Below are 24367 nucleotides of genomic sequence, written 5' to 3' on the forward strand. Positions count from 1 at the left end.
AGTCTGTCACATCAGCCACATAAGTCAAATGCATAACATGTTCGACACAGATCGCCAGGGTGCCTGGTTAGGTTTGATGTGTGAAGTAGTACAGGTTCACTAGCATAAACTCACCTTCTTGTTGTGTGGCAGAACTGATGCCAAAAATCTTTTGAATTAATGAAATATAGAAAGTGCCAAACACCTTGTTGAAGAGATCTTGCTGTTTCATCCTATTGTTTTCTTTGTTCATTTGCCTGTTCTCACTTTAAAGTTAGTTTAAAAGAACAACAGCAAAACCCCACCTGCCTCAGAACAAAGAAGATTTAGGCATAATATGTGAGATCACACAGCTTACAAAAATAATTACAGGAGGACAGTAGGAAAGTGTGCTTCCTCACTTTTACAAGATATTTTACAACCAGGGATTTGAAACTGTCTCTCTGTAAGGCCATTAAAGAATTTTGGATATGAAGTGATAGAGCCTTTTACTCCTCAAAAACTAGAGCTTCAGGAGAGGAAAGAATGCCTGAGAAAGTACCATCTCTTTCTCATTCTGAGCTCTGGTCTGTATCTTGAATGTGCAATCAACTTCTTATGTGATTTAATTGCTGTCTTGGATATTTGCCACGACAGAAAAGCCACTTTCAGAATATGCACTTTTCTTTTTTTCTGTTTCATAGAACTGTGTTTGTTACAGCCTGAAGTGGAGCTATTGTCAAAGAGGAAGCATATGCATTAATTTATTTGATCCTTAAATGTCATTTAGAAACATCTAAAGGTTTTAAATGTTGACATTTAGACAAAATACTTTTGCAGTGATGATGTATCAGTGGACTTCATTTCAGAAGAATTCTCATCTATGTTGTAACACCAGTCCTTGTAGAAATAATTATCATTTCAATAGCTGGGCTATCCCATTAAACTATAAACTAGCTGTTCACTAAGGGTCACAAAGAAAGATTTCTCTTTTCAGCTTGTTGTCACAATGCAGGGGGTGCAGATTGTATTAGCTCTTCAATTAATCAAATAGTGATTCATGTGCAAGTACACTTGCAAGTAATGGGAGATCGAGTAGTAAAGGGAGGTTATTCCCTGAGGCAGTAGTGTTAACCCTTGGAGTCACTCTGAGTTCTGCTTCCCTTTTCATGCTATGGCTCTTGATTAGCAATGTAGGCGTGGCAGCTCAGAGCTCACCTTGGTCTGCTTTACGTGGGTTTTTTTTCTGTTGTCCCTGGTCTTTTAAGGCTAACTTAGGAGTCTCCTTCGTCCACTGCACTCTATGGTACAGATGTGCTCTTGTTCCACTTTTTGTTCTTGTGTTCCCAAGGCAATATTTGCCCTTGAGGGGCCAGCAGTCTTCCCAGCTGTGCCATCCATCATGATGGAGCAGCCACAGCAGGGCTGCTTCATCACATCGAGGGCCACATCGGGGCAGGAGCAGCCAAAGCAGCCCAGCAGCTCAGGTTTTCCCCAGTCTCCTGACCCCCTGTCTGAAATGTGAAGAAGCCAGAAAGAATGTCTTGTGCCATGCTAAATAGCATTTCCCTGCCTCCAACTGTGGGCTGCACAATGCAGTGTAAGATAGGGAGGGGGCAGCCCGTCATCAGTATTACCAGTACAATTATGTTTGCCTCTGTGCTATTGATAACATTTCTGTAGAAAACTTTGCTTAAATCCTAGCAGTCTTTCCTCTAGGGCATAAGGAAATTCATGGTGAGCTGCAACGCCCTCTCCTGAAAAAAGAAAATGTGCTTAGTTTGCATTTGGCTCTGCAGCAATACCTCTGGCAAGTACAGCAGTGCTCAAGTTTAAAGCGGCTCATATTGCTAGATAGGTAGCAATTAGCTTTGTAAACAATTCCTGCTTTTTGCTCTGAAAGAGTGTTGGGATTTGAGAAGAAAAGCATTTAAATGTAAAATTTCACTATAACGTAAAAAGATGTAGGACAAGCTTATACATGAAGTATGTGAGCATTGCAGGTTGTGTGTACGTGCAGACGTATATGTCTACACAAATGCACAAATTTGTTGAAAATATACCTAGTAAAACCATTTTTTCCCTATAACCTTCACTCTAACATTAATGCCACTGTTAATGTAACCATTAAAGCAGAGTAATAAATTGGTTATAATAATATAGATATAGAATTTGATATAGATATAGATATATAGTGATATAGATATGTATATATAGTGATATAGAATTTGTAGCTGGCTCTGAGCATGAAATCTCTGCCTAAAATTATCTCTTGACAGGAGAAAACTTTAATGAGAAAAGGACAGTTTGGATAAAGTCAGGTGTGAGGTAGTTACAGCTGTCATTCTCATGCCTAAACTAGAAAACTGCCCATGTAGTCGCAAGCAAAACCAAAAAACTCCCCAAATCTGTAAAGAATATGTTAATGTTTCTTCTCAAAGCTGACAGTGGCGGTCCATAGGGGTGTTTTGATAACCACAAATGTTCAATTCCTGTATCAGCATGATGAATGGAAATGCTGCTTGGCTGCAGATTCAGTAATTCCAAAATTTTGTCTCCTTTGAGATTTTGAACTTGTTTGTTCCTCTAGGTGAGAACATGCCTCTACCAAAACATAGTTCAAAGAAATAGGCATGTTTTTCTTGAGTTTTACAACTTGCTTTTCTGCAGCCGTGCTCTTGCCTTATTATGAATCCTGAACAGATAAGAAACCTACTATCAAGAATTTGAAAGATAATCAAGGAAATACACTTAATAGTTCATATGGAAAAAAGGGAAATGTCAAAAAGGAAATGTTTATTGTTCTTTAATCACAGTCATCACATTGGAACAAATAGAACCTCCAGATTGAATTCTTGCTTTTACCTGAATTGCAAAAGAGATTATGCCTGCATGCCAAGGCAGGAGGCCCATTGCATAATGCATTTCATTTAGTCTCCAGCACAGTTACTCTGTTGGAGACATTTCTTATAAAGCGTGTCAGATACAGAAAAAATGATTTAGTAAGCACTGTGATCAGATCCTGGTGATATTCAGTTCTTTTTTGGACCTGCTGTTCATGGAAGACATCATTGATAAAAATAGTCTCTATTTTCCTCAGTTCTCTGATTCATTATGCTATCTTGATGCTCTTTCAAAATATTTTTCCTCCTCAAATGTGGCTTGTTTTTACAAATAAATGAAAGGAATTGTGTGTTTTGACAGCTTACTCTGTTAATAACATGATCTGTCAGGATATTTGAATTTTACAGTTTTCATTTTAGTAAACTGCATAAACATTGAACACAACATAAAACTAAGAACACAGAAACCATGGACTATATTGAACAATCAAAAAAGGTGCTAAAAGCTATTTGACAAGTACAGTGCTGAATTTAGAAAGTAGGTCCCTTTTTAATAATCAATCTCATGTCTTAGTTTTCCCCATCAGCTGTTAAAACATTTTTTGTACCCACAGAGAAGATATGAGAGGTTAGTTCACACACATTAACTGCATAAATTATGCACTGTTGGTTTTTATCAGCTTTTAGAAATGAAGCTGAACTTCATAGAGATAAATAGTTAGAATTATTTTAAACTTGTAAATCGCACACACCCCCCCTCATTATTATTACTTTCTGCATATATGCATGATTTCATAATACCAGTTTTACTATCTGCTATTAGTAGCTAGTTGACATTCCTCTAGGTGGACTGTTATAACGTAGTTCCTGTTTTACTAGTGGTATTGATAAAAACGCCCTTTCACCCAAAATACTGAATTTGCTACACTGTAAACCCAGGAATGCAGCTCATATTTCATTTACATATCAAGTGTGGACATTCTGCACAGTCTGGTTGGACTCTACAACATCGTCTGGTGGTAAGAAGTATTATTTCAACAGAGCATGAACCTTCAGATATACAAACTGTTGCAAACCAGTAATAAGTATGGATTAGGTGAGTTGGCTGCAAATCTCTAGGGTTAAGCAACGTAGATTTCGATGGACTTGGTTTCCTTATATAGGTTTGCCGTTTCTTAGGGAGCAGTTTCAAGACACAAAATTTTTGCCATATAAGCTTGTTTAGCACCTGTGACAATTTGATCAGAACAATTTTCTGCAGAGGATTTACTCTCTATCTTCTTTCAGCTTCACAGTGTGTTTTAAATCTGTGTTTGGGGTTTTCTTCCTGTCTCTGTATATTGGCTTTCAGTTGAGACCTTAGCCCAAAAGTTCAGCATTCTGCATTGTGTCAGAGGAGGGTCAGAAGATCCAATTCACCCTGTATTCGTGTATGTCTTAGTATCACATTAGCCCTCAAAGAGTAGCATAGGAAATTCTGCAAACTCCTGATGTGACGCTCTGCCTCTCCCTGTCTTTGCTCACTGATCAAAGGGAGTGTCTCTAGGCACTTGTAGCTATCAAAAGGAAGGCATGAAGAGGGGGAGAATGGTGAGATCTCCAAATAGTAGATTTGACATGACATATTCAGTTTGACTAATGACAAGATTTTTGTATTATCTTCAGGTGAATATACTTTTCTAGTCTATTTCTTGCTTTTTGGATTTACTTCACTTGTGGTTCGATAAGGTCGTTGAAATATTTTGTGCATTTTATTGACATGCAAGTACTTTATGATGGATTTATGCTCATTAGTGTTTTGTCACAGCCCTTGTATTGGCAAAACATCTGAAGCAGCAGCAAGAGATGTTATTGGAACGGTTTTGCAATTCTTCCTGCTGTTTTAGAACTGTGTGTTGGCAATAGTATATGCATTTCTGCACAGCACGGCTATGACTTAGACAATTTCCAATTTACAGCATTTATTCTAACCTCTCATGTTTCTCAAGAAAGCACAAAGACAACCAGTGTAACCATAATGATTCTTCAATTCATCAAAAACTTTGTTGGTTTAATATCGTAGGGCTCCCTTTGAAGGGGTTCTGGATGTCAGCATGGGGTAATTTATGTTGCTTTACTAATATTTTCTATCTAGCGAAAAGCTTCTTGCCCTTGTTTGCATAGGGATGAGTTCCACTGTCTTTATCAGTAAATTCATCAGCTAAGCTATGGGTATGATGTGCATTGAAGGCCCCTAGGTTTTGTTTGGAGTCCACTGGCTACAGTTAGAGCTTCCTAACTGGGAAGGCTATAAAAACAATACTTTTCAGGATGCAAAAAGCTAGTGTGAAATGTCTTATATTAACTAATTGTGATATTGACCACCTTGTTCTGATAAAATAGATGTATCTGTATTGCTTTACACTGTGAGAGAAACCCAAGAAAAGCTGATGGTTAAATGTGATTCATTGTTTTCTTCGGAATATTTTGTGTCACGAAAAGTTATTATTATGAAATACTCTACAGTTCTCAGCACTTCCTAGAAACTAACATGTTACACACAAAAACAGGTGGGAAAAGGAATGTATCTTATGTTCATACAGTTTGGGCATTGCAAAGCATAATATGCATCTTCCTTAGTTTTGTTCAGAGCAGTAGTAAAGATTACAAATTGTCAAAGACAAGAACTAGCCTGTGTGTTTCAGTGATTTAATCCAGTTTGCTAAACTCTTTTTTATATATTTTAACGTGTCAACAGAGGGGCAGGGAAATCTGATCTTATTTCCTTGAGAATCATTGAACCACTTAATCAGTGAAGACTTCAATTCCTTGGCTAGAAATTTGGATGATTATATGTATTGGGGTGTTGATTGACAGCCGGCTAAACATGAGCCAGCAGTGTGGCCATCTAGCCAAGAAGCCAAGAATCTTGGCCTGTATCAGCAATAGTGTGGCCAGCAGGGCCAGGGCAGTGATCATCCCCCTGTACGCAGCACTGGTGAGGCCTCACCTCGAATCCAGTGTTCACTTCTGAGCCCCTCACTAGAAGAGGGATATTGAATTGCTGGAGTGGGTTCAGAGAAGGGCAACAAAGCTAGCGAAGGGTCTGGAAAACAAGTCTTATGAGGAACAGCTGAGGGAACTGGTGGTATTTAGTCTGGAGAAAAGAAGACTCGGGGGACCTTATCACTTTCTGTAACTACCTGAAAGGAGGATGCAGCAAGGTGGCTTGTCTCTTCTCCCAAGTAAAAAGTGATAGGACAAGAGGTAATGGCCTCAAGGTGCACCAGGGGAGGTTTAGATTGGAATTTAGGAAAAAATTTCTTCACTGAAAGGGTGATCAAGTATTGAAACAGGCTGCCCAGGGAAGTGGTGGAATCGTCGTCCCTGGAAGTGTGCAAAAGCTGTGTAGATTATGCCCTTAGTGACATGGTTTAGTGGTGGACTTGGCAGTCCTGTGGTAATGGTTGGATTTGATGATCTTAAAGGTCTTTTCCAACCTAGCTGATTCTATGATTCAGGCCCACAGCTTGGGTAAAGTGGGCAGTTCTCGCGCATACAAGTCCATGGCCTCGATTTTTATAGTTGAACCAGTCAATAAAGACGCTGGTGTTCTTTGGGGGTATCAGTGCATGCCACTTGACACGAAGTCAGTGCAAGGCACTGTGGGGTGATTGATTGTCTGGAAGCAGCAGCAGGGAAGCAGTGACTGCTGGCAGCTAGGAAAATGGGCGGGCAAGACAACTGGGCAACTGGGTCTGCTTGCAGTTATTGATAGGAAATGCCAGTGCGCATGGTGGTGTGGGGTAGGAAGGCGGGAGAAGTTCACCGCTGTGACACATAGTAAATGTCAAGACTGAGAAGAAGAAAAAATGAGAAGTGCTTCGAAATGTAGGGGAAAAGATTACTTTTAATAATCTGTTGCCAATTGAGTGACATAATGTCATCTGTCTTCTAGTGTTGGAAGCAACCTCTGTTGCAAAGCTGTCAGTTGAGTTGATTCAGATCAAAATACTTACTTGACATCATATAAAAGTATCTTTCTTAAACTCTTCCCTAACATTAATAAATATGCTGAATCTGAATAAATTAGAATAATCTAGTGTTTAGAATTAGTTATGGTCTTTTCACAATTGAATATATATTCTTATATTTTCAGAGAAGAATGCCTGGGGAGACGTTTCAGACTTTTCAGTATTAGACAACCTATTGAACTCCTTACAGAAAATGCTTACCTCTTCATCAGTAGTCATCTTATACATGTCCTGCATCCATGGAACAGATCATATATGTGTATACGAGTGCCTTAGAGCTCCTGGGACAATTGGAGCAAACACAGTGTTTACTATGAGTTAGAAAATTATTTTACAAGAATGTCAATTGATTTGGTATGATTGTAATTTAGGATGGATTTTTACAGACATGTTAGTAACGCATATATTGTGTAAAGGTCAGTTAACTGTGTCTACTTGAGAAATGCCACCACAACCTAGCAAACCGAAATATTAATACAAATGAACACTCCATCTTTGAGTGGGTTGTTGCTCTAGGCACTGTGATGTATCCTGTTTTGTCTGGAGTAATACATAGTTTCATGATGCTCCTCTTTTTTCTTTTTTTTTTTAATTATTTTTATTTTTTAGCAGTCTTTGTGTATGTCTGAATAACTTAGTCGTCCATGTGAATTAGTGGGTAGAAAATGTCTTACTGTGTTTGGATGCAATAATAAATTCTAAGGATGTAGTTTTTGTCCCATTTGTTACTCTTTTGTTAGCGCATTTCACGTAGGCTAATGGACATAGGAGCACTTTGGGTGGGAAGCTCACCTTGGTGAATCCAAACAAAAGTTTGGGGACTCTTCCTTTCCATATGATTTTATCTTTTACAGCAGTTGGTAATGTTTACTTCTGCCTATGTAGAGGTCCTGACCACTGACTTCTAGGAGCATCTCAGGGCAGGCAAGTGACAGCTGAAGGGGTTGTGAATCATCAAAGCAGCATCAACCCAGTTTATGAACTCTTTTTACGGTAATAAGAAAAACAAAACAAGTAAACAACAACAACAAAAAACCCCACAACCAACCAAAAAACCCCAAAACCGAAACCCCCCAAACACGAACAAAACAACAACAAAAAAAGGGCTCACAGTTATTACTGCTATTGACCAAAGCATGTTTCGACTGTAATTTTTTTTAGTAATAATTTTGCATAAAAAGTATATATACACCTTCTGAAATGATCCTGCACACGCTTTTACAAATTTATTAACATACTTAATGGCTGCGTCTTTGTGCAGCTGTTTTCATAGTTCTAATTTAAAGTTAAATGAAAAAGGTACTTGCATTATCTGTTTTAAAACAATATGAAAGTACCTTTAGCTTAGCTTCAAGGCATATCAGCCTGTTTGATTCAAAACAGCTTTAAATTATCTCTAAATGTTTCAGCAGATTGCAACTGATCTTGTTGCATTGATATCTTTTAGTTTGAGCAGCCCATTTCAGGGTGCATACAGTACTTAGAAAAACAATTTATATAGTATAAAAATGTAATGGATTGCATGGTTCATTCTTAGTTTTCTTATACTTCTTCATTTGCTTATACAACTTGGTTCTGTTCAGTTGATTCCTTTGGTTCGGAGGAGTCAGTGTAGTGGTAATGGTAGTAGTGCGAGATAAAATATCTGTTGTTCAAGAAGAACCTGTTTAATTTCAAATGCTGTTTTTCCAAATGCTGCTCTAGAGCTTCTCCTTGAATTGGAAAGTAAAGCACATGTCCTTGTTATCTGAGTTATATTATTATTTTAGTCTAGTTTTGGTGGTCAAGTACAGCTGATAGCTCATTATTGACAAGGCTAGATCCCTCACTGTTATTCTTGCATATACTCCAGATGTTTTAGCTTGGTCTGCAATATTATATTAGTGAGTTTAAAATCTAGCCAGCCTAAGCAAATGAGACTGTTTTGTTGTGGGTATGTTTTAAATTATAATGTAGATTTGTCTGAAAGTGCTTCAATTGATCTATAAATTTAAAAATAGCATTTTAGTCTTGAACACTTTTATGTGTAATCTTATCTCTCAGCATGTAACTTTTATGCAGTCCTGAAGCATTTTAAAAATTCAAACATATGTCAAATATATCTTCTTCTCCCTTTCTTTATGCCTATTTTGAGATCATCTTCCTCATTACACTTTTAAGAGTTTAATTTTTTAAAGAGTCAAAAGCGGAAACAGGCGTTTGATGGAAGAACTTGCCTGCTCATTGGGAAGTGTTGAAAAAGCCATCAGCAGAGAGGTAAAGTGAGGAGGTAGCAGGCCCTGGCTCATGAGACTGAAGAAGCCTTGGCGAACCTCAGAAATGACTTCTGGGTGGGCAAACTGCGGGCAGAATAGCTTGTGTTATTGCTGACGGCCATATGCCTACATATCCAAAATTACAGGAGGGGTTACTATCTGTTGCCTCTTGCAAACTGCCTTGCATCTGTTCCTGTCTTGGTCTCCTCATTCTGGCTCAGCTCTTCTCCCTCTAGGTTTATTGACAGGCATCACTAAAGCTCTTGCAGCTTTCTTCCAAATCTCAGCAGGAGGATTTCTAAAGGCTATGCCAAAACTTGGCCAAGTGTGCACTTGTCTCATTCCTATTCCTACGCTAAATTTCAAGTTCTCTCTCGCAGAACATGGAAAGCTAGAGCTTTCCAAAGCAAAGGCTGACAGGATTAGTCATACATGGGAAAAAAACAGGCATCTGGTTTTTCATAGAGGTTATTAGACATTTTTGCCACACAAGTAAGAGTTCCAAGAAGGGGATGGAAAAGACTGCTGCACATATATTCATGGAGTATCTACATTTCTAGTTGATTAAGCAAACAAGGTTACTGAAACTGTTCCTTTGCAGTTGGGAGTGGCAGCTCTGGTGTTACCAGTAGAGATTGTAAAAGCATAGGAAACCTTTAGGAAATATTCAAAGGAACAGTGAGGGCTAAGTGCTACTAATTAGGTACAGGAATGCTATTAAGTTGGTAGGTGAAGAAATGGGCATACAAATACCGAACAAGATGAAAGCCTGAAAATGCTTCTTCTGGCTTTCTGTTTCCATGTTTGGCATGCAAGATCACTTCTGAATAATGGTGTGAATTGTTGCAGTGTCCATCCAAACTTTTCAAATGTACCTATCCTTGAAATGTCTGTACCTGAGCTTGAATTTCTTTTGCAGTATGTGTTCATGTATCCCAGCCACTCTAGCTCCTAATGATTCTCAAATTCAGTTTGTTTTTCTTTCCTTTTTTAAAGCATTTCCTGTATTTCACTGCTATGATGATGTCTGAAATGCCTGATTCACGGGACTTTGTGTAGACATATAGTCAAGATTAGCTTGAACATTTGTGAGCTTCCTTTCCTTGAAGATACTATTATAGTGTAAGGTCTATCTCAAAGGCATGCAATTGCTGTAGAAATGTATACATTGTCTTCTTAATTTTGATTTCAAAAGGGACTTGTGCTGTAAGTATTCTTTTAAATGAGTATTTTTTCTCCTGCAATTTCAGTGAATATCCTTTTCAGTGGGATGCTTTTGTGTTAAACCTAAAAATCTGGCTACTGGCTTTGTATTTTTTCTGTTCCAAATCTATCTGATTTTTCATTTCAGGAACATGTGAACCCCATCAGTGTCACTCCACCCATACAAGCCATAGATCAGGACCGAAATATTCAGCCTCCTTCTGATCGACCGGGCATCCTCTATTCCATCCTAGTAGGTTGGTGTCTGCTACTCTTGCTATCAGTCACAATCAGCCACTTTATTATGACTAGCCAGAAAAAGATTGACTGGGAGAGTAGAAACCTCATAAAAATTCATATTGTGGTTGGTGGGATATTTGAAATCATGTTCTACCTCTTTACATTTCATTTCAATTTAGAAGCTTATTTCAGATGGTTGCATTATTTATTATTATTTATTCAGATATTAGATTCAAAATTGTCTGTCTTAGTGAATGGAGCCACACAGCAAAGGAGAGAGACTTGTCTGCTCATAGCTGTGCTGTAATGCGTTTTTCATTCACAGGTGCAAAGGCACAATAAAAGATGCTAAAGAAAAGCAATTAGAGCAAGTTTCATTGCAAAAGTCTTCTGGCACAGAGCAACTTAAAGGGTCTTACTGCAGCCACCTTGGATTTTGCTGCTTGGGAGCTTGCATGCTTTCCCTTGTAATGTAGTGGTTTTTTAGTTAACTGTGCTGTTTTCTGGCCAGAAAGGAATGCAGTTCTAGAAAGAGTTCAAAGAATAGCCACTTTGCTGGGGGATGTCTTGTATTCTGCTATGGTTTTTTGTTTTATTTTGTTCCCTGTATTTTGGCATTGGTTTCCTATTGCTCAGCTTGTATGATCTGAAAATGGAAAGGCCTAAGGCAGTGGCTTGCAGTTGCAGTCCTCCACCTGCCCTGCTCTTCCCAAAGAGACTGATATAGTAATTTGTGTCCTGTGACTAGCATGGGAGTTGAAAGTTGTGTGTTTTATGAAATCTCATCTTTTTAATGTTTGCCGTGTTAAACTGCAGCTACATGGCTTTCTCACCCATGGACAGGTAGGAGTAAAGATTTGAATGAGCAGATTGAGTAGCTTTGCTTGTAATTTAAAAAACAAAAGGGGGGCAGGGAGGGGAGAAAATAGTAGGTTTGATGGTTTGCTACGTCTGTCATTTTAAGAACCATCTCAGAGGGTACAAATGAATTGCTCCTGTACCAGGTATTGTACTGAATGTGCAAGCCCTGAGTTCTGTGTGCAAAATGCAGGAGCCTGAATCCTCTCAGTGCCAACGGGCTGGTTTTGTGGCGTTTCCAGGGCCCTACTCCCAGGACCATGGCAAGGGACAAAGCCATGGCAGGTCAGCCTCAGCATGGCAGACTTCAGTATCCTCTGAGAAAAGAAATCAAGTTTTGTTTGGATAGCCATGAAGCAAGCTTTGGCTTGGCTTATTTATAAATTGACTTGGCTCCTTTATAAGTTCTGCTATTGATTATGCCCTACTGCAACATTTAGTCCATTTTTTTTTTTTTTTTTAAAGTTCTTTGCGTAACTTGCAAAGTTCTTCAGGAGTGAACTTATTAAAAATTGTGTTTCACTAACCTGTGATATTTTCAATGTTTGGATGACTGCTTTGACCTGTAAGAAATAATTCAGAGAGATGTATTATAGCAATTTGGTTTGGGGAATTCTCAATGGAAAGGTTCTCTCTTTTTTCTCTCTCTTTTTTTTTTTTTTTCTGTTTTTTCCCATCATCTTCAAAAGGATTTCTTTTTAGATTTTAAGTCTGTCTTCATCTTTTTCAGTATTCAGTGCTATTTATATTTTAGCCTTTACCTCAGAAAATATTAAATAGTTTTGCAGGAAGTAGGCCTTGCAGCTGTTTCTTGTTATATGGATTTTTCCCTTCCTTTAAATCTAAATGTAGTGCTTTATATCTTTGGATATGTCTTCTTAGTCTGAACTATGCACATAAAATAATAAGCTACTTATCATATGAGAATGATTTTTAATTGTATTTGATTTGACTGAGTTAGAATTTGTTTCTTCTTTTACCCTGCTTTCTTCCTCTCTCTGCACACTTGTACAAGTCAGGTCCTGGTATATGCTTTGGGCACGATGGATGTTATGTATGAAATCTGCATGTCTTTTTCAGAGTCTTTAGGATCTACTCTAAAGACACATTTCTTTTAACAAAGCCCATCATCACTGCAGTGATAACTCACTTCTAATTGATGTGGCTTACTAACCTTACCCTTAAGTGCTCATAAAGATCTCTGCCTGTCTTACTTTCAAGCTAACTAATCTTTCAAGTGTTCAGGCAATTGCCTCAATGCTGCTTTTGCCGAGTCTAATGATCTTCCCCGTGTGAAGGGTATGGGTGAACCTCTCCAGTTCCAACAACAACAGGTTCCCCTGCAGTTCGTTGAAAAGTAGTTGAAAACACACACTCAGTGAGGTTAACGACAAATGCCTGTGGCAGTCTCGTTACACATCCACATGAGCATAGCACTGCTGAACACAAAACTAACTTGAGGATAAGGCATTTGGCAAATGAAGAAATAGCCCAAGTGTGTCAGTAGCTCATTATTTTCTGCTTTCTTTCTCATTTTGACCTCTAAGTGCAATCCTCTCAAAGAATATACCAAGATGTCTGAATTTACTTGTTCAAGTAGTTATGGACTGATACTGATAAAAAGATAGAAGAATAGGTCTTAAATATTCTTGAGGGTCATCCTAAGAATGGAGAACTAGTTACAGCATTGTATTACTGGGATTGTTGTCTTCTATTTAAAGCATTGACTAAAGTACATGATGAAAGAACTACCTTACAAAGTACAGTAAAGTATTTCAGAGAAGAGGATTGAACTGGGGCCATGCTATAATATTTAATTTCTTATAAAATGTCTGATATCTTTACATTTGGAAGCATGATGTTTGGAAATAATTTTTTTTCCATACACCAGTTTTTCTGCATCATTGAAATAAACCCACACATACCGTCTGGCTTACGCAAATGTGTAAACAAGCCCTGTCTTTGCATGTATCATGTGCACAATAGAAAAAGGGTAGAAGCCAGCTCACCCTTTCTCATCTCCAGGTTCACCCCATTTTTTTCCTAAGTGCTAACTGCTGCTCAGCCCCGTTTAAAGATTTTCTCTTAGCTGTTTTTACTTGTAATTTTAAAGCTTCCTTTTCTCTGGGGCTGGCCCTCGGGAAAAGTAAATTTTTCCATTAAATCATCAGCTTCTGGTTTTGACCCTGGAAATGTCTTTATGATTTCTGCTGCAAATCTTGGACAAATAAGTGTCTATTTGGCTGATATTTAAATGAAGAGCCAAAAAAACACAGCTACATTTTTCTGGGGGATTCTCTCCAGTCCTGTGAGCTCACTGATGCATTTGCCTGACAGGCAACATGCCCCACAAAACCCCTCCTCTGTCTTCAAGAAAAACAAACCTAAGAGCGCTCTTCACCTTGTGGAAATACACCACTAAGATCATGTTGCGGTTTAGCCCTAGCCAGAAACTGAGCACCACACAGCCACTCGTTCACTCTCTCCCAGTGGGATGGGGGAAAGAATCGCAAGAATAAAAGTGAGAAAAATCATGAGGTAAAGACAGTTTGATAAGTAAAGCAAAAAGCCTTGAACACAAGCAAAGCAAAACAAGGCATTCATTCACCACTTCGCATTGCAGGTGTTTAGCAATGTCCAGGAAAGCAGGGCTCCATCATGTGTAATGGTTACTTAGGAAGACAAACACCACCTCTCCAAACATCCTCCCTTCCTTCCTTCTTACCCCAAATTTATAAGCTGAGCATGACACCATATGGCATGGAGTATTCCTTTGGTCAGTTGAGGTCACCTGTCCCAGCTACTAGACAGCTTTAAATCTCTCTGCTTTTCCTGGGTTACATTTTCTTACAGGTTGGACTCATGAGAAACCGAGTAATGCTTGTCACAATATGCAGGTGACACATTTTGAAGACGCACAGTTACAGGTGCAGTAGGAAATTCCTCCTTTCTGGAAGTAGATCAAGCAACAGGCCATGGCATGGACTGAGGGTGGCTCTGCTCTGTCAAAATACAAATATTTTTGTCTATGTGGAAGCAGATATCTGTGTTCCTGGAAAATTTTTACTCTCAGACTTTAAGATATACCGGATTTTGGACCCTTCCTGTGGGAGGCAGCAGCTGAGCAGGCATCATCAGCTAGGATTCAGGCAATCCAGCCCTATTATACTCTAATTTTTACTGACTGATGGTTCTCCTTGCCGTCTTTTCCTTTACCTGCTTGGTTTTGGATTTTTGTTTGCTTGTTTTACCCTTGGATTCTTTCTTGGCATCCTTATGCAATATTAGCTTCATCTTCCCTGCTGTAGATGACTTTGTACCTCTTACAGCCACCTCTAGCCTCCCCTATATATTTGTTCTTCTTCAGGGAACCTTGTATTTTCTACTTTCTTTGTGGTTTTGCATCTAGTCCTCAATCTCTTGATTTTTCTTAGCTTCAGTATCAGCCCTTGTGATGTGCAGCCTCCTAAGACTACAGCAATCTGTTATCTGCCAAAAGCTTGGAGCTCCTGTTGGATGCCCAGTGCTTATAAAAAATTACATTAGTTAATTAAGAGTAGAAATTAAAAGGCGGGGCAGGGGGAAACTGGTCTTGGAGCTAGAAACTCTGCATTTATGTTAGTGGTATAACGGTGAAAATAATCCATAGTGGTTCTTCCGTTACTACTCTCTGTGTCTATGGAATACATGTATACAGAGATGGTCACAGAATAGGTATCTACTGAATGGTTGTCATTTGATGAGTTGCAAATTAAATTATTGCACATGAGTTTGGACAGTAATCTATCTCGTAGGGGAGTTACTGGCTTTCTAAAAGCAGTTTCTAATCATTCCACTTGAAAGCTAAACAAATAAAAGCATCATTTATCAGAAAAGTGGTCTCTTCGTGTTGAATCTTATGTCCTATTAGACTGGATTGAGGATTTGGCATGGCAATATTTGTCCTGCTCTCATGGCTGCTCTAAGATAGCATATCTGATGAGGTCTGAGGGCTCACTGGGGCATTTATGTCATCATGCAGGAGTGCTTTCTACTTTTCAGCTGCTAGACAGGACTATTCCTAGACACAAAATGCTCAAAATCTTGGACTTGTAGTCAGTATTTTGGTATCTTTGGATACTTCTAGTAATACTGACAAGCTGTGAGATGCAGGAGTTCATGCTGTTTCTAAACACTTAGGCTTTCTGGGCCCTGCCCTTTTCAGATTTGTGCTCTCACACCTCCGCAGCTGAGTCAGGCTGGCTCAGGGCAAGTCAGACCGTTAAACCAATACAAACTAGACACAAAGACTGGAGAAGGTAGATACAGTTTTCTGCCTTGCAAATGAGAGAATATCCCTCTGTATTAAAAAAAAAAAAAAAAAGAAAAAAGAAGGTATAGCCTCTGTTCCCTCATTGGCAAGAGACTGTTGCTGAACAGTGTCCCATATGCTTAATGCTTCATCCTGCCCTGGCAATTAATGTTCCACCATTGGTACGTTTTTTTGTATACTTTCTTTGAGAATGCTGAGTCTCAAAATGGCTGCAGCATATTTCTTACCTCCTCCTGTGTCAGGCTGTGCTGCTACAGTCTTTTGGCTTGAACACGGTACCATGGGAATGTTTTTGGGCTGCAGCTGCCTGGTGGGCCAGCCTAGAGTCCAGGCATAGGTCATGACTGTCTTCATCCTCTGCAATAGCCCTTGCTGAATCTCCATGATTTCACAAGTCTGTTCAGGCTCTGACTGCTTCTTTTTTAACTGGGTTGAAGAGTATCCTGGAAATTTGCAGCCATGAAGGCTGCAAGGGATGTAAAAGATAACAGGAAAGGATTCTATAGATACGTAGCAAATAAAAGACAGGCTAGGGACAATGTAGGCCCTCTCCAGAAGCTATCAGGAGAACTGGCTACCATGGATTTGGGGAAGGCTGAGGTTCTTAATGACTTCTTTGCCTCAGTCTTCACCAGCAAATGCTCTGACCACACAACCCAAGTCTTGGAAAGCAAATGCAGGGACTGTGAGAACGAAGACCTTAGGCCCACTGTAGGAGAGGATCAGGTTCGAGACCATCTTAAGAACCTGAACGTGCACAAGTCCATGGGACCTGATGAAATCCATCCACGGGTCCTGAAGGAGCTGGCGAATGAAGTTGCTAAGCCACTGTCCATCATATTCGAAAAATCCTGGCAGTCAGGTGAAGTTCCCGATGACTGGAAGAAGGGTAATATAACCCCCATTTTCCAAGAAGGGGAAGGTGGAAGACCCGGGGAACTACAGACCAGTCAGCCTCACCTCTGTGCCTGGCAAAATCTTGGAACAGTTTCTCCTGGAAAGCATGCTAAGGCACATGAAAAACAACGAGGTGGTTGGTGACAGCCAACATGGCTTCACTAAGGGGAAATCCTGCCTGACCAATTTGGTGGCCTTCTATGATGGAGCCACGGAAGTGATGGACAGCGGCAGAGCAGTTGATGTCATCTACCTGGACTTGTGCAAAGCATTCGACACTGTCCCACATGACATCCTTGTCTCTAAATTGGAGAGACATCAATTTGATAGATGGACCACTCGGTGGATAAAAAACTGGCTCGATGGCCGCACGCAAAGAGTTGTGGTAAATGGCTCGATGTCCAGTTGGAAACCTGTAACGAGTGGTGTCCCTCAGGGATCGGTGTTGGGACCGGTCCTGTTCAACATCTTTGTCGGTGACATGGACAGTGGGATTGAGTGCGCCCTCAGCAAGTTTGCCGATGACACCAAGCTGTGTGGTTCGGTTGATACGCTGAAGGGAAGGGATGCCATCCAGAGGGACCTTGACAGTCTTGTGAGGTGGGCCGATGCCAACCTTATGAAGTTTAACCAAGGCAAGTGCAAGGTCCTACATCTGGGTCGGGGCAACCCCAGGCACTGCTACAGGCTGGGCAGAGAAGAGATTCAGAGCAGCCCTGCAGAAAAGGACTTGGGGGTGTTGGTTGACGAGAAGCTTAACATGAGCCGGCAGTGTGCGCTTGCAGCCCAGAAAGCCAACCGTATCCTGGGCTGCATCAAAAGAAGCGTGACCAGCAGGTCGAAGGAGGTGATCCTGCCCCTCTACTCTGCTCTTGTGAGACCCCACTTGGAGTACTGTGTACAGTTCTGGTGTCCTCAACATAAAAAGGACATGGAGCTGTTGGAGCAAGTCCAGAGGAGGGCCACGAGGATGATAAGAGGGCTGGAGCACCTCCCATATGAAGACAGGCTGAGAAAGTTGGGGCTGTTCAGCCTGGAGAAGAGAAGGCTGCGTGGTGACCTCATAGCAGCCTTCCAGTATCTGAAGGGGGTCTACAAGGATGCTGGGGAGGGACTCTTCCTTAGGGACTGTAGTGGTAGGACAAGGGGTAATGGGTTCAAACTTAAACAGAGGAAGTTTAGATTAGATATAAGGAAGAAGTTCTTTACAGTGAGGGTGGTGAAGCACTGGAATGGGTTGCCCAGGGAGGTTGGGTTGCCCAGGGAGGTTGTGGATGCTCCATCCCTGGCGGTGTTCAAGGCCAGGTTGGACAGAGCCTTGAGCCACATGGTTTAGGGCAAGGTGTCCCTGCCCATGGCAGGGGGGTTGGAACTAGATGATCTTAAGGTCCTTTCCAACCCTTACGATTCTATGATTCTATGATTCTATGATTCTATGAAGACACAATTTTTTGTTGACAATAAATGGAAACTGTCAGATGAGGTTTCATCTGGTGCTTCCTCCCAGATGAGAAGCTTCTTTTCTTAGGAGGGTTTCTAAAACAATGTATCTGTTGTTATTACTTATGTATATGTTATTAATAATGTGTCTAAAGAGCTTGTCCATGCATGCAACTGAGGGCTAGAAGATCTAAGGTATTTAAAATGTGCATTTTAAAATGACAATGTCAGGGCATCATTTGTGAGCAATAAAATGGCTGTCTTGAACTTAGTGGTAACGTTTTTGTCACATCACCTCATTGTATATTTTCTTTGTTTAAATGTGTGCATTCAAAAAACGGTTCATAATGTTCTTTGCTTTGTGAATGATGTCAGCATATGTCCAGCGATACCTCAGGGGAAACATACTTCAAAGCTGAAGAGATAGAATCTCAGTGGTATGTGTTTAGCAAGTTGGGTTTCAGGAACATGGTGGATAGGAGTGGAAGATGAATTGCAGTGAAAGCTCATTTCTCCATATGTCCTCTTATCTGATTAGGTATCTCCTAAGCAGAGATATCTATCACCTCAGGAAGCTGAGAAGCAGAATTTCCACCAGCTGCAGGTGTGTTTGGGCTCTTGTTGTCAAGTACTCAGGGATTCTCAGTTGGGGAGCATCTTCATGGTTAGGGAGTGTAATGAAATAATGATAATATTAAATGCATAATGTTAGTAGTATCCTTAAGATCCATGCGCACACAACCCTATTTTATCCTTATGATAACATGATTTGGTTTTGTTCCTTTGGCTAATAAATAAAATAAATATATTGGTTAACTAAATTTTCAGAGACATTTGTTCAAACCTCAATGTCTTTTTTTACAGGTACTCCTGAAGATTATCCACAGTATTTCCATATGAATCTCACAACAGCTGTACTGACACTCCTAAAGCCAATAAACAGGGATTTACACCAGAAGTTTGACTTGGTTATTAAGGTAATGTTGGCTGAAATTATATTTCCTGCTTAGTAACAAAAAGCTCTAGTGAAAACATAGGGTGGACTTATTTGTTTTTCCTGAATTTTGCCTGTCGGTCCTCATTTAGCACAATCACAGGGAAGAAGGGTGTGAAGTATTTTTGAAAGGGCATGAATCATGGTAGAGTTCTTTAACATTTCATGTTATGTTGTTAATTGCACGAAAAAACTAAGTTTGCTTTTTATGAACTCAGTTGTCCCAAGAATGCATTTGTTCTATATTTCAGGTTTTACTATATTGGTAAGCAGAGTTGTGCTGTCACTAGGACACATAAAGAAACTTAGGTTGATTAGCATCTGAATAAATATGCTAAGAAGTTAGAGGTTAAACCCTGTAGTGCTTTGTCTGATTTCATTGTTGTCATCATCAAAATTTAGCAGCCATATACTTATATTAGCAGCACATAAATATATATACATATATTTAGCAGCACAACACATCAATTAAAAAAAATCAGTTACACGGGTACCACATTCTGTGTGCTTAAATAGCAAGCTCTGTTGTTAATGGAACTGTTTATAGGCATTATTAGGTTCATATTGCTGTGTTATATGTTCAGTCAAGAGTGTAAAAAGGAAAATTATCAGTCCGTAAGAATGATAATATGCCACCTGGTAGAATAATAAAAGTTTTACTGCTGTCTTGTTCAGGGAGCTTTTGAACTGGTATGTCTGAGGCTTGTACTGAACCAGGTCTTCAGATTCTTGTGTTGCACATTCTCCAGTTTGTATTTCTCACTGTGTTGAAGTTGAATCTGATTCTATTGTATCTGGAGGACTCCAATGTGTGATGTTTCTCTTTAGACAAAAAATATGCTATTTTTGCAGGACTCACTAAATTTAATCTTTAAAATACTCCCTCTGATATCAAGTGATTTTTCCCCCCCCCCCGCCAAAATAACATGGAGAACAGTGAAATAGAGAAGATGATTAAGTCAATACATAAATATTAGAATGCATGGAGTAAGATGGACAGGAAATGGGTGCACTTATCTGTGGTATAAAACTGCATGGCTGATAAATGTTGAATATCAAAATGGGAAAAGCTAAACTAAGTAAGACATGCTGGTTTTCAGCCTCTCTGCTACCTCCAGAAGATATTTGATGATAAAGAGGCAAACTTGTTGGCCATCCTGGGGAAGCTCCTGTCATTTCCATTCCCTGCAAAGCAACAGGGATTTTTACAAAATAACATGGGGATTTTTTTTTTTTTGTTCCTGTTGAAATTTCCATGTGGCAACTGCAAAGCTGTCACAGTAAGCAAGTGGATTTAGACTTTCCAGTGTTAGTAATACTGTAACTAAAAATATAGTCTATATGAGACCTAAAATATGTAAGGCTGTGAACACAAATCGTACGTGTTCTTTTCCTTTACTTACTGTTGCTTTTATTATAAAAGATTGTTTCTGAGATGCAAAAACACACCCCATAGTACTTATTCCTTTTTTGAAATCAATTGCTGCTTTTGGAGTAAGTTTTATTTCTAAATAAATAAAAGTCGTTTGAAGTTTGACATCCATAAGGTTCTTGCATGTCTCTTTGGAAAGCAGACAATTTGGTAAGAGAACAATCTCTGCTGAAGTAGGTGGGCCTACTTTACAGAAGGTAGTTGCTAGAGAAATCAAACCAAAGCTGCAGTGAGAGGGAGCACACTTTCAGCAATCTTGAAGGCTAAAAAATAATTGTATCTTTGATTGGCAGCTTTGCTGAAACATCTGCTAATATACTCAATAAAATAATAAGCCTATTAAAACTACATTTCCTTAGCATTTTCACTATGGTAGCTATCTTTCTTCTGGAGGATAACGATTTGTAACAGGAAGGTATGTAATCTGTTTAGTCCTCAGTAGAGTTAACTTCACCTCTGATACCTCTTTGCTTGTGGAAGGGGATATAGCTGCTTGAAGCAAATGGCAGAAGCTTTGATCACCATTCTTGGAAAAAAAAACATAACCATCGCACTGTAGACATGAGACTACGTTCTTGTTACTAGCTTTAAAAATTGTCAGTGAGGATTTTTGTTGTTACTTTGTTTTGGTTTTTCTGAAGTACGTATATCAAACGGGACAAATAGCCAAATTGATGCACTTTGTTCCTTTCCTATTCAGACATTGGCTATTTATCAATCAGACAAAATCTAACCTGACAGTTCTATTAAAATCAATTTGCAAATGGATGGACTACTGAAGGCTAGATTAGATGTGCTCACACAGTCAACAAAATATTAATGAATAGAAATGCTACACTACAGAGGAATTTACCACATGTGTAAGAGACCAGACTGATAAAATTACTCATGCTGAGCAGTAATTTAGTTCATAGCCACTTGCGTGGCATTTGGAGTAGGCTGAGAAGGAGGAGCTACACTACCACAAGGGCTGTCATTCTGGCCCAAAGCATATGTATGTGAAGATTTGGGGGAGAAATTGTCACTAGCAAGTCATAAAGAGTTTTTGCTTTATAAAATACTTAAAAACATACTTAGATTCTTTCAGTGTCTTGTAAAGCAAACAGTGGTCCTCCTCTAAATAAACCAATAGCCATGAAATTTACTATGATTACAGAAATGTTGTCAACTCTGTTAAGACCCAAGGTGTTCCTACTGAATATATGAATTGTAATACAGTGTAAAGGAGGTAGGGAAAGTGTTGTCTTAGCAACTGTTGTGTAACTGGTTGATAATATGCGAGAAGTCAACTCTGGTTCATCAACACATCACTATTGCAGTGGGTTGGTATCCAGTAAGGAAGAATCAAGAATTTTGTTCATTCATTTTGCTATAAAACCTGTAGGACTTGCAGTAGAAAAAAAGATGGGAAGTATTTAGAGGCTGATGAAGTACAGGCATAGCCTTTTCACTTTATGGTTGTATCTGTCTAGTCTGTGTTATGTACCTAGAACAATCAATACCTCAGATTTTCTCCAGTGTAAGAAAATGCATGTATGTCAGATTCAAAATTAGAAGAGGAATTTTATTTCTCTTGCAAGAATTGATTTTCCATTTTTGATTGCATAGGGATACTTATATTAACGCCTAAAAATACTTGAAATATTATGACGTGAAGTGGAAAAATAGAAGAATGTTTTGTTAATCTCATGTGGACCCTTCATACTGAAGAAAGTAAATTTTTAATGTCATTTTAGAGTAGATTTTCATACATCCTCTGTGGCTAATTCTTAAACCACTGTCTGTTGCATTAGATTGCCTTTGTGCCATTGGGAATTTGGGAAGGATTCATGTACATTTCAGTAAACACTCCAATTAGATTAAAAAAGAAAAAAGGGGGGGGGGGAGGGTGGGGAGGTTGGGAGAGTAAGTTTCCCAAGTTCAAATAACATATGTAGCCTGACTTGTCAAATAAGACTTTTCCTTGGATCTGAGATTTTTACGGCTCCTAGGGAATAGACTCTTACAAAAAGAATTGGTTTGTAACAGTTGCTTGGTTTTTCTGGTGCTTTCCCAATAGTGTTGGTAACAGAAGTGTACTTCAACACCATGCCACAGCTTTCATATTTTGAAGAATATCCTTACAGAGTGTTTTCTGTATCTTATGTACCTATCTCAGAAATCTATTATCCCCAGGTGGTGTTTCAGTCAGACTGGCATTAACCTCATGACACACAATACCATAGAAACAATTCTATAGTGGGATTCACCAGCAAATGCTCTGACCACACAACCCAAGTCTTGGAAAGCAAATGCAGGGACTGTGAGAACGAAGACCTTAGGCCCACTGTAGGAGAGGATCAGGTTCGAGACCATCTTAAGAACCTGAACGTGCACAAGTCCATGGGACCTGATGAAATCCATCCACGGGTCCTGAAGGAGCTGGCGAATGAAGTTGCTAAGCCACTGTCCATCATATTCGAAAAATCCTGGCAGTCAGGTGAAGTTCCCGATGACTGGAAGAAGGGTAATATAACCCCCATTTTCAAGAAGGGGAAGGTGGAAGACCCGGGGAACTACAGACCAGTCAGCCTCACCTCTGTGCCTGGCAAAATCTTGGAACAGTTTCTCCTGGAAAGCATGCTAAGGCACATGAAAAACAACGAGGTGGTTGGTGACAGCCAACATGGCTTCACTAAGGGGAAATCCTGCCTGACCAATTTGGTGGCCTTCTATGATGGAGCCACGGAAGTGATGGACAGCGGCAGAGCAGTTGATGTCATCTACCTGGACTTGTGCAAAGCATTCGACACTGTCCCACATGACATCCTTGTCTCTAAATTGGAGAGACACCAATTTGATAGATGGACCACTCGGTGGATAAAAAACTGGCTCGATGGCCGCACGCAAAGAGTTGTGGTAAATGGCTCGATGTCCAGTTGGAAACCTGTAACGAGTGGTGTCCCTCAGGGATCGGTGTTGGGACCGGTCCTGTTCAACATCTTTGTCAGCGACATGGACAGTGGGATTGAGTGCACCCTCAGCAAGTTTGCTGACGACACCAAGCTGTGTGGTTTGGTTGATACGCTGGAGGGAAGGGATGCCATCCAGAGGGACCTTGACAGTCTTGTGAGGTGGGCCGATGCCAACCTTATGAAGTTTAACCAAGGCAAGTGCAAGGTCCTACACCTGGGTCGGGGCAACCCCAGGCACTGCTACAGGCTGGGCAGAGAAGAGATTCAGAGCAGCCCTGCAGAAAAGGACTTGGGGGTGTTGGTTGACGAGAAGCTTAACATGAGCCGGCAGTGTGCGCTTGGCTTGCAGCCCAGAAAGCCAACCATATCCTGGGCTGCATCAAAAGAAGCGTGACCAGCAGGTCGAAGGAGGTGATCCTGCCCCTCTACTCTGCTCTTGTGAGACCCCACTTGGAGTACTGTGTACAGTTCTGGTGTCCTCAACATAAAAAGGACATGGAGCTGTTGGAGCGAGTCCAGAGGAGGGCCACGAGGATGATAAGAGGGCTGGAGCACCTCCCATATGAAGACAGGCTGAGAGAGTTGGGGCTGTTCAGCCTGGAGAAGAGAAGGCTGCGTGGTGACCTCATAGCAGCCTTCCAGTATCTGAAGGGGGTCTACAAGGATGCTGGGGAGAGACTCTTCCTTAGGGACTGTAGTGGTAGGACAAGGGGTAATGGGTTCAAACTTAAACAGAGGAAGTTTAGATTAGATATAAGGAAGAAGTTCTTTACAGTGAGGGTGGTGAAGCACTGGAATGGGTTGCCCAGGGAGGTTGTGGATGCTCCATCCCTGGCGGTGTTCAAGGCCAGGTTGGACAGAGCCTTGAGCCACGTGGTTTAGGGCAAGGTGTCCCTGCCCATGGCAGGGGGGTTGGAACTAGATTATCTTACGGTCCTTTCCAACCCTTACAATTCTATGATTCTATT

General features: G+C 40.2%; 1 protein-coding gene across 14 annotated transcripts in view; it reads left to right on the top strand.

Annotated features, from left to right (window-relative positions):
- The window catches only part of PCDH15 (protocadherin related 15), an 805351-nt gene that overhangs the window by 552262 nt on the left and 228722 nt on the right, over positions 1-24367 (top strand). For 12 of the 14 annotated variants that reach the window (XM_030486584.1, XM_030486585.2, XM_032919940.1 and 9 more), the window contains 2 exons: positions 10421-10529; positions 18884-18996. In XM_030486584.1, the coding sequence (XP_030342444.1) occupies positions 10421-10529; positions 18884-18996 (222 nt within the window). Of the gene's footprint in view, positions 1-10420; positions 10530-18883; positions 18997-24367 lie in introns of those variants that run through there. The other 2 variants (XM_030486598.1, XM_030486596.1) reach the window with 2 other exon arrangements.

Source organism: Strigops habroptila, chromosome 5 (genome assembly GCF_004027225.2).
Source record: "Strigops habroptila isolate Jane chromosome 5, bStrHab1.2.pri, whole genome shotgun sequence".
Taxonomy (NCBI): domain Eukaryota; kingdom Metazoa; phylum Chordata; class Aves; order Psittaciformes; family Psittacidae; genus Strigops; species Strigops habroptila.